This window comes from Pundamilia nyererei, unplaced genomic scaffold (genome assembly GCF_000239375.1).
Source record: "Pundamilia nyererei isolate P.nyererei 1_Seehausen unplaced genomic scaffold, PunNye1.0 scaffold00027, whole genome shotgun sequence".
Classification (NCBI taxonomy): Eukaryota; Metazoa; Chordata; class Actinopteri; order Cichliformes; family Cichlidae; genus Pundamilia; species Pundamilia nyererei.
In genome coordinates, this window is record NW_005187428.1 from 2,163,896 (window position 1) to 2,173,885 (window position 9,990).

At 40.6% G+C, this 9,990-nt stretch overlaps 1 protein-coding gene across 1 annotated transcript in view; it reads right to left on the reverse strand.

Annotated features, from left to right (window-relative positions):
* Positions 1–3,709: 3,709 nt before the first annotated feature.
* The window catches only part of dhtkd1 (dehydrogenase E1 and transketolase domain containing 1), a 27,185-nt gene continuing 20,904 nt past the window's right edge, over positions 3,710–9,990 (reverse strand). Inside the window, exons 12-16 of the mRNA XM_005728248.1 lie at positions 9,078–9,242; positions 8,400–8,482; positions 8,075–8,241; positions 4,598–4,683; positions 3,710–4,509 (exon numbers count right to left, since the gene is read on the reverse strand). Coding sequence (XP_005728305.1) covers positions 4,408–4,509; positions 4,598–4,683; positions 8,075–8,241; positions 8,400–8,482; positions 9,078–9,242 — 603 coding nt within the window. The 3' untranslated portion in view covers positions 3,710–4,407. The remainder of the gene's footprint in view (positions 4,510–4,597; positions 4,684–8,074; positions 8,242–8,399; positions 8,483–9,077; positions 9,243–9,990) is intronic.

Below are 9,990 nucleotides of genomic sequence, written 5' to 3' on the forward strand. Positions count from 1 at the left end.
CAGTTCTAATCAATAAGACCATAATATAGATGAATTCTTGAAATTCAAGAAAGTCCTATAAGGATGTCCGGGCAACAGCGAGGTTACGTCTCTGATATCGGCACAGCTTTAATGTCGGAACTATTAGCACAACTTTTGGAACTATTGAACCAAGACATGAAGAAAAGAAGGTCAGCTGACGGTTAATCAATGTCTAAATGTTCGCCTGGTGGCCTGACATTGGCCTGTTGTTGTACATTTCCTGTTGTCAAGACAACCGTTCTCATTTGGCTCAACATAAGCACCATCTAACGCCATCCCTCAATTCAGACAAAGAAAAATATTTTTTTTAAATAACACTGACCTTTTATTTAAGTAAAGTAAAGTTTGGATCTTCAGTCATTAATTAATGATTTAGGAAAAAATAAATAAATACAAAAAATTTCTGGCTTTTGAAGTAGAGCATGCTCCACATCAGCAATCATTGTAGCCTTTTTTTCATCTTCACTAAACACAGAAACAGAGTTTCAAAATGACAGTTTACAACAACAGTCATCTTTGGACTCTCTACATTGAAGGGTGGGGATCTTAAAGTGTAATAGAGAGAACCTGGAGAATCCTCTGTGAACAAGAAAACAAAAAAGGGAAATCGTCCAGCAGAACCAGGCTCAGACAGGGTCAGCTTTCTCCCATGACCAGCTGGGGGTGAGAGGAAAAAGAAGAAAGAAAAGTGAAGCATAGAGAAAGAAGACAAAAAACAAAACTACAGGAGGAAAAAAGTTAAAAGCAAAAGCTGCATATAAAGACATCAGAAGTGAAAGAGAGGACAGTGGGGGAAACACCTCAGGGCATTGTGGGAAGTCCCCCAGCAGTCTGACCCTCTGCTAAGTGATGTTTCACGCTCGACTGATCCTGCCCTAACCATAAGCATGAAATCACAAGCTTAAAAAAACCTTCCTTTAATGATGTCATACCCTCTATCACATTGCATCATATCCTGTGTATCTGGTAGTGTGTGTTAGTGTGTGCCACCCTTCTGGCCTGTGTGACAAAACCATTTAATCTTTCACTTACTGTATGTGATCAAGATTTCTTGTAAAGAAACATTTCATGATCATCTGAACGTGTATTAATTATGTTACATTCTTGCATCCTTTCACCTTCAATACAATAAAAAAAACCAAAAAAAACCACCAAATTATGTCATCCTGGTTTATTTAATCCTGAACCCAAAATGGGAGATTCGCGGCCAGGACAGGGTACTGATAGCTGAAGGCTCCACCTCCCATTCTAGTTTTGAAACCCCAAAATGCCTTTTGTTAGGATAACATTGTACTATGAGGTATTTAAGATCGATGGGGCATTGATGGAGTTTGTGTGTAGAGAGAAGGATTTGATTCTGGATTTGACAGGAAGCTAATAAGAAGTTGAAGTGGGAGAAATATGATTTTATGGCTCCTATTAATGCTCTTGCTGTTGTATTTTGGATCAAATGAAGGTTTTTCAGGAAGTTATTCGAAAATGACATGGATTTACAATAATCCAGCCAGACCTAATATACCTCCATTATGAAGTTTTTCAGATATGCTGTAGCTTAGTCACTGAGAACTTTGTATGGGAAGAAAATCACTTTAAATTGTTCCCTGTTTTCAGTTGAACTGTTGAATACTGTAATCTTTTTTGAAGGATTCCTCCTCTGATCAATTGTGTAACTTGTTTGGGAGGACATTGTCGTTTTATTTAACTGAATGAACAATCAAGCAGAATAAACACAACTAATTAAATCAAGGTCATGACTTAAAGCTAATTTTCCTCATTGCTTTACACAGAGGTGTTGTTCCTTCAGTCTGCAGAAAAATCATCCACCCACTTTGTTTTTGGATTTTTGAATCCAGCCTCCAAAAGTATCGATTATCTCGTATCTTTCTTTAACTGGAAAACGGCCATTTAAGAGTGCGTCAGCCTTTATTGAAATCTCATGTAAAAAATACGAGAAAAATATGAATGCAGGACCCAACAACTCTGGGTCCACTCTAACAATATCCTGTCTTAAGCTGAAGTATGGTTACGCAACTGTAAAATGGTAAATGGCCTGTATTTGTGTAGCGCTTTACTAGTCCCTAAGGACCCCAAAGCGCTTTACACATCCAGTCATCCACCCATTCACACACACAAGCTACATTGTAGCCACAGTCACCCTGGGGCGCACTGACAGGGGCAAGGCTGCCGGACACTGGTGCCACCGGGCTGTCTGACCACCGCACCACTGACAGAGGCGCCCCAGGGTGGCTGTGGGTAAAGGGATCTATTATACTCATTTACAACTGTGCATTTTTACTGTTGCTGAGCATTATCATGCTGAGCCTTGGTGATGCCCCTCAGTTGAACCTCTGTCTGAAAAAATCTGCTTCACTTCTTTTCCCTTTAAGCCAGCTTTCATCTAATTTGCTCTCCTTCACATAATGGTTAGAACCTGTGTGCCAGATATGACCACATAAGTAATATTAACTCTCAATGACATCATACAGAAATAAGAGTAGGAAAAAAAATGGACATTTGTGAAGCCTAAAGTTACTGGCTCACAGTAATTCCCTGTACATATGTTAATTTATTTGAAACTATGCCTGCAGATGAAGTTCATCAGACCAAAGATATGTTGGAGTTATCTGGCTTCACTCACCAGAACATCATCAGGTTACAGGAAGGTGGTTATAAACTTGGTAAGTCAATCACGGGATTTCTCCAGTCTTAATACAAGCCATTCTCATTAGAGGGGTAACACTGACCAATCACAAACAGCAGTATTTGAAGCAAGGAAGGACAGGGCGTTTACACTGTGAGGATTATTTGACATCACCGTCACAGCTATATCAGTAAGAAACTGGAGAACCACATAGATTACAAGTGTTATCCTTTTAATGTTTAGTTAAAATGTGCATAAAGAAAGTTCATCCTTCCATCCGTTTGCTTGCACTTATCCACTTTAGATGTTTCCTTGATCCAACACAGCTGATTCAATTGGCTAAATGACCTCCTCAACATGTCCTGAAGTTCTCCAGAGGCCTGGTAAAGAATTCATCATGTGATTCAGGTGTGTTGACCCAGGGTGAGATCTAAAACCTGCAGGACACCAGCCCTCAAGGCCTGGAGCTACCCACCCCTGCTGTAGACCCTCCTTCTACCTGCTCACAGAGATCCGAGGTATCTTCCACAAATGTGTGGCTGTAGCTCAGGAGGTAGAGCAGGTCATTGACACGCTAAAGTATCCTTGGGCAAGATATTTACCCCTAGCTGCTCACCAGTGCATCCACCAGAGTGTGAATGTTAGACAGAAAGCACCTAAGCATAGAACAAAGTGCTTGTATGAATGGGTGAATGAGGCAAGTTGTATAAAGCACTTTGAGTAGAGTAGAAAAGCACTAAAGAAGATTCAGTTCAGTCCATATGGTGACACCATTTCCCAGAGAACTGATTGGTCAGTAGGTGGTGATTTCATACCTGTTGATCTCTAATCTAAGACTAATCTAACCTGCTGTAATCTGGAGCAGGTTATGTCTGCTGCACAGCCCAGTAACAAGTGAAGCTGCCTTTTTAAAAATAAAAAAATAAAATCCAGAGTTAAACTGGAAGTTAGTGGAATAAGCACGAATCCTGCTTCGTGCTACAAACTTCAGGAGCGACTACTCTTATAGAACGAAGCACGTTATTGGTCAAAAAGAAATAGACACACTTACATGAAAACAGATTTATTTTAAAATATACTCTTTAATGCCAATATTCTGATTTGAAGCTTCAGTTTGGTAAAATGGTTAAAACAATTAACTTTAGTTCATATTTGTAAGATAAGAAATGAAACTGGTCTGATAAACATTCAACAGTTTCAGTGGTAACTTCCTCCTGGTGATCACGACAGACTTTCAAATCTTCAAGTGTAATGCTAGTTTAGCACTCACATTCTTACATGTTTCAAGGTTAATGCACAAATACACTCCCACTACTTTATGATGTAAACAGTAACTCATGCAGCCTGTGTGCACGAGACAAATAAGCAGTTCCGATTCCTGAAACATGGAATCTGTAGATTTCCCCCTGACAGGCGTCCATCACAGTCACCTTGTAAACGCCGTCAGTAAGGCTTCGTGCCTCCATCCTTAAATACAGGCATGCTGAATGACAGGAGGGAACAGAAGTAGGCTTTTCATTAAAAACAAACACTTAAGAACTACAAGAGAACAAATAAAATCATTAACACTATCCTCTTTCACACATTTCTCTGATTTGATCTTCATTACTGAACAATTTGTTTAAAAACAGCCCATCCACGCCATGTAAGGGTCCCGCGTATCTGTAGTGCAGCAGATGCAGCATGTAGTGTTGTACCGATGCCTGCAAACTTGATATGTTTTGGTTTGCAGCCTTGTTTAAGTCTTAGGAGAAAGTAGCAGTGAGGATGGCCTCTTGCTGCTGATGATGAAGGGTCCCGATGCCGACAGCAGGGGCGGGCAGAGCGGGCCGGCTCACTAACCGGAGCTGACAAGGACAGAGGAGGGAGTCAATTCGAGTAATATAATTCACTGAGGTTCACAGTGTAGACAGAATTGTTTCAAACTGTGCTCACCTTGCAGGCCAGCTGCTTCTCAAACCTGGGAGCTACAAAAGACCAGGGCCCCATGTTCTGAGGCTCCTCCTGGCTCCAAATGAACTCTGCAAGAGGATTTTAAAAATGTGATTATAACCTACAGTGATACAGGATTTATGTAGGTTAGCACTTTGGTTGAAGTTCCTCTCTTGCAGTTCAGTGGAATTTCAGCTCAGTGTGAAACCAGTTTGCTATAGAGTATTTGGTGAGAACGATAGTACAGCAAACTGAAGTGAAACCTGAGCTTTGTTTCTCATCCACACGCACAAAAATGACAGAACAACTGCCAATCTAAATTATGTCTCTCCGTTTTAATTAAAAAAAAACCCCACAAACATACATGTAAAAAAATAAATAAATAAACATGTAGTCATTCGCTAAAGAAAATGTGCCATCTTTCATTTCTAACAGGATTGAATGAAATGTCACGTGGTCTTTATCGGGTCTTGAAATTATTTAAATATAACTTTGGCTGAGTGGTAGTAATAATTTGATTTCTTTTCTTTTTCAGTCTTTTTTTGTTGTAGATCTGTTGCTCTGCTTGGGATCGTTGTCTTGTTGCTCGACCCAATTTCAGTCAAACTTTAGCCGTCACACAAACGGCCTCACATTTGACTCTAGGATACTTTGGTATACAGAGAAGTTCACGGTTGACTCGATGACCTTAAACTACCCAGCTGCTGTGGCTGCAAAACAAAACCAAATCATCACTCCTTCACCACCGTGCTCGACACTTGGTATGACATGTGTGTGCTCATATCTAATTGCGATGCTGTGCATTAAGGTCACACATTTCCTTATCTGTCTCATCTGTCTAAAGGACACTGTCGCTAAAGTCTGGTGGTTTGCTCAGACGCAGCTTTGCAAACGTGCCATGTTTTTTTTGTTTCTGGTTTTTCGAGAGAAGACACTTTCTCCTGGTCACACACCAAATAAGCCATATTTCTTAAATCTTTTTTTCTACTGTCATGAAGTTTAGTATGTTAAATGTTAAATGTTGAGGCCTGCAGAATCTGACATGTAGCTCTTGGTTTTTTGCAGTTTCTTTGAGCATTGCACAGTCTGACCTCAGGGTAAATTTGTTGGGATGTCCACCCCTAGAAAGACCGGTTACCGTCTTGAATGTCGCTCACTTGTAAATAATAATAGTGAAAAACATTAGATGTAGAATGATAGGCTTCAAATTGTTTGGAAATGGTCTTTAACCCTTCCTGGATTGATGGGCAGCAGCAATTCTTTCTTTAAGGTCACTGCTGATGTCGTTCTTCCTTGCCGTTGTTTTAACACACACCTGAACCAGCAAACTCACAGAACTCCTGCTTTTATGGGCACGATGCATTTGATTGTCAGCCATCAGCTCTTGGCTACTACTTATACTCACAATTCTTGTAGAAGAAGGGTATAGTTAGTTTAAGGGCACGGCACACAGACATAACGTGCCATGTGTCATAATTTGAGCAGTTTGGTCAAAAAGCGCCTCGTCATATACCTCAGTTACCATCTGAAGACCATTATCTGAATCACCAATTTTTCTTTTAAAAAAACAGAACAAATATTTCTGACTGTCCTTTGCTGTATTACTGTTAAATAATAATCAGGATCTTTGTAAGACCAGAACCTATGATTTATACCCCAAAATGTGAAGATATTTTCAGCCCCATGTTTGAAGTCTTCTTATCCTCACAAGCTGCACTTAGCTTTAAAACAAAAGCTGTCTGTGCCTAAAAAGTAAAAAGAGGAACCTAAAAAAAGTATGCAAATCACTCACCGCTTTGAAGGTTCAAAGGCTGTGAGCACAGGGTAATAACAGAGGCCAGCTCACAAAACCAATTCAAGATTTTGATCTACTCTGAGTCCTCAGCTAAACTTTGCCAGTTGAACACACACGTAGTATTTGTACTGCTGTTTACATAAATGCATTCTTGTGAAACTAAACAAGTAAGGATGGTGTGAATAAGCAAAAAAAGACAATGTTGGCAAGGAAATTTTCTCGTGTATGGAAAGCATGTCCATCACGCCTTGAATGACGCTCACAGGGACAGTAAAGGATAAAGTGAGAGAAACCTGTGAGACAACAGCTGTGCAGTAGGTAAGAGTTTGTCAGATACTTGATGATCTGGCATTTCAACTAAACGGTCGAATGTCGTTTCTGCTTTCAGCTGGATCACATTTAAATTACTCTGACTCAGACTTCAGCAGCGCGCTTTTGTAACCCTCTTCTGTCTGGCAAAAAGTCATCCTTCTAAAGTTTTTGACAGATTGCTAAATTGTATCCGTTTTCTTGATTTTATGACAGGTGGTCTGTTAAATGTAATAATAATTTTTTAAAAAACCAAACAAAAAACCAAACAAAACCCCAGTAGTTTGTTAAATAGATTTTATAGACCAACCCTTAAAGGTTAACCCCAACACTAACGTTTATAACTTATACAGAAGACACTTCGTATGAGGTATGACCTCTCCTGGATGTGATGCAAGCCGTCACCTGTCTGGATCGGAATTACTCTCCATTCCTGAATGAGTGCAGCTGACAGCTGGCTATGCAATGGTCACTGGTTGTAGCTGCCTCTGATGAACGCATCCACCCAGGCATGTTCAGCAAGAAACACGTCAGGACTAAAGGAAAAGGCCAAGGAAGTGTCTGAGTACTCTCCTGATCCAGAAAGGCCTGCACTATTCTGGCGGTGTGGGAACCGGCACCGTCCCGCTCAAGCAGCCACCACAGGCCTGGCACGATTACTCATCTCTGTTCCATGAGATTTCCACCAAGCTCAATCAGATGAGAGACTTTCTCTGATGGACATGCGAGGCTGCAGCAGCAGCAGCTCAGAACATCGGTCAGCCACATGGTGGCACTGATGAAAAAAACCGTTCATACACCATTTTTGTGTATACTGAAACCTCTGGATTGCAAATGTAGTAAATTGAACTTATTCTGAGTTTTTTTTCTACAAATAATCTGACTGAAACCAATCAACTACAACCAATATCTACTCACAGAACACGTTTGGATTTTCTAAAAGATTGATTTAAAATAATTTACAGAGAAATGGATTTCAAGCAGAGACTGGAAAAAGATTTCACGACAGAAAACTTGTGATTCTTATTCTAACTCATTAATAAAGTACCGTTGTAATTAGGTGGAAAAAAAGATATTTAGATTTGAGAATTTAAGTGTTTAATGTTTAAATGTATTATTGTACTGCTCTGAAAGGACAAACACCACCCGCACCACCCTAACACTAAAACTAATAAAACAAAACATTTTTAAACAACACAAACTAAAATGAAACAAACAAATCTACTCTGAAAAACGAAACAAAACTCATAAACTGATCTGATTAAACTTCAACGACGACTCAAAGCAAACTACTAGTGCACCTCCATCTATAAAGCCGGTGTGTAGCCGGTGTAGGCATGTAGGTGGGAAAACAGATTAGTGAGCGGTCACGCTACCTTTGGCTTTGGGGTATTTTTTGAGCTCCTGCTGCAGGGCATCCAGAGGGAACGGACACAGCTCCTCCACGCGGATGAGCGCTGTGTTCTGGTTGGCTGCTGATGTCTCCCTCTGTTTCAGCAGAGCATAGTAGTGCTTCCCAGAGCACAGCACCACCTTCTGGACACTGTGTGGAAAGAAAAAACACTGGATTGGGCTCAGGGTTTGGGCTACTTACATGTGTTTTTATGGTTCTTTCAAAAATCTGAGCTCCTGCAGTTTCATTTAAACACACAGAAACAATCACACACCCACACTGCAGATTTAATATAACGTCTTCTCTACCTTTCTGCTGACACAGAAGTATCACCCAGCACTGGCCTAAAAGACGTTCCTGGTGCCATCTCAGTCAAACTGGACACGGCCCCCTGGGAAAACAGAATATGTCCTTCAAGCATCGAGATGGAAGCATCTGTGAGGAGCTGGATGTGTCAAATCTGTCCTAGAGACCGATTGGTGACTTCCTGGCAACCACTGGTCGCTAGGGAAAAAAAAAATTATATTCCTGAACTGGTTGGCAAGTGGTTACTGGAGGCTGCTGGCTGTTGCTAGGTAAAATTGATTGCAAAGAGGGTGCTGCACAAAAACCCTCCTTGCGATTGCTTTGGTTGCTAGCAGACTGGTAGTTTCATGGAAGACTGCGAAGACTTAGCAAGTACTCGCCGAGCAGTAGTGAAACTCTGCTGCAGCCAACACCATTCAAAAGGTCCAGCTTTTACTTTGAAAAGTGCACGCAGAGTTTTGGTTTTGGTTTTTTTTTGGTGCAGCACCATATACCTGTTTGTGACCAACTTCATTTTGCATCTTGGTGTGATTGGAGCTTTAATAGTCGATTTCACGGCAACGGCCAGCAACCTTCAAATACCACCCGCAAAAACAGTCACAGAAATTTTCGCATTTTTCCCTAGCGACCGCTGTTTTCGAGGCATTTAAGCCCGGCTGAGCGCGGCCTAAAGTACTCACGGAAAATCTCAGCAGAGTCTTGGGTCCCACAACAACGAGAGGTTTGCGGAAGTTTCGAACCATCTGCCTCCGAAGCAGATGGAAGTACTGAGCGGAGGTGGTGGGGTTGACCACTGACATGTTCACAGTATCGCTGTCCACACCCTCCTCCTTACTGTCGCACATCTGCGAGACAAAAAGAGGAAAAGTTAGCATTCATTTATATTTCAGGTAATGTGTAACTAAACATTAGCTTGAGTAGCTTCCACTCTTGTAAAGCTGTAACATGAATATGAATGATTTTTTTTTTTATACCTCACCTACCAAAGATGACACAAAGTAAGTGTTAAGTATGCAAAATTTCAATTTGGTGTTCAATAAATTGCGCCTATTATCGAGGAAATGATTTTAGAAGCAGCCTCAATCCGATGCAATTTGTCTGCTGATTGCTTGCAGCCCATTAAGAAACATTATCTGTGATGATTTGCCATTGATCAAATCTGTACATAATGTGCTCCTGACTACACAGCCTTCCTCTGCACCGAAGAAACCATCTGTAACTTCACACAACAAGCTTTTCATTTAGATCCTACGGGCTATATTAATGTTTAAAATCTCACTTATAGAACCTTTAATTCTCATTACGTGGTTACCATTGTGTCTATTTAAATTATGGTATTATTCACGTATAAAGCTCTGCGTGACACTGCATTTGTTATTACAGTTCAACTCTACAAAGGCATGAGTGAAAAGATAATCTCTTTCCTGTAGGGCTGCCACAAACGATTATTTTGATAGTCGACTAGTCACCGATTATTTATGCGATTAGTCGACTAATCAGATCATCATCCACTGGACGTAAAACTACAGCTTATTGCACCAGCAGCATCTGCTCTTATATAACTATCATTAGCTTACAGCTTTAAGCTTTTAA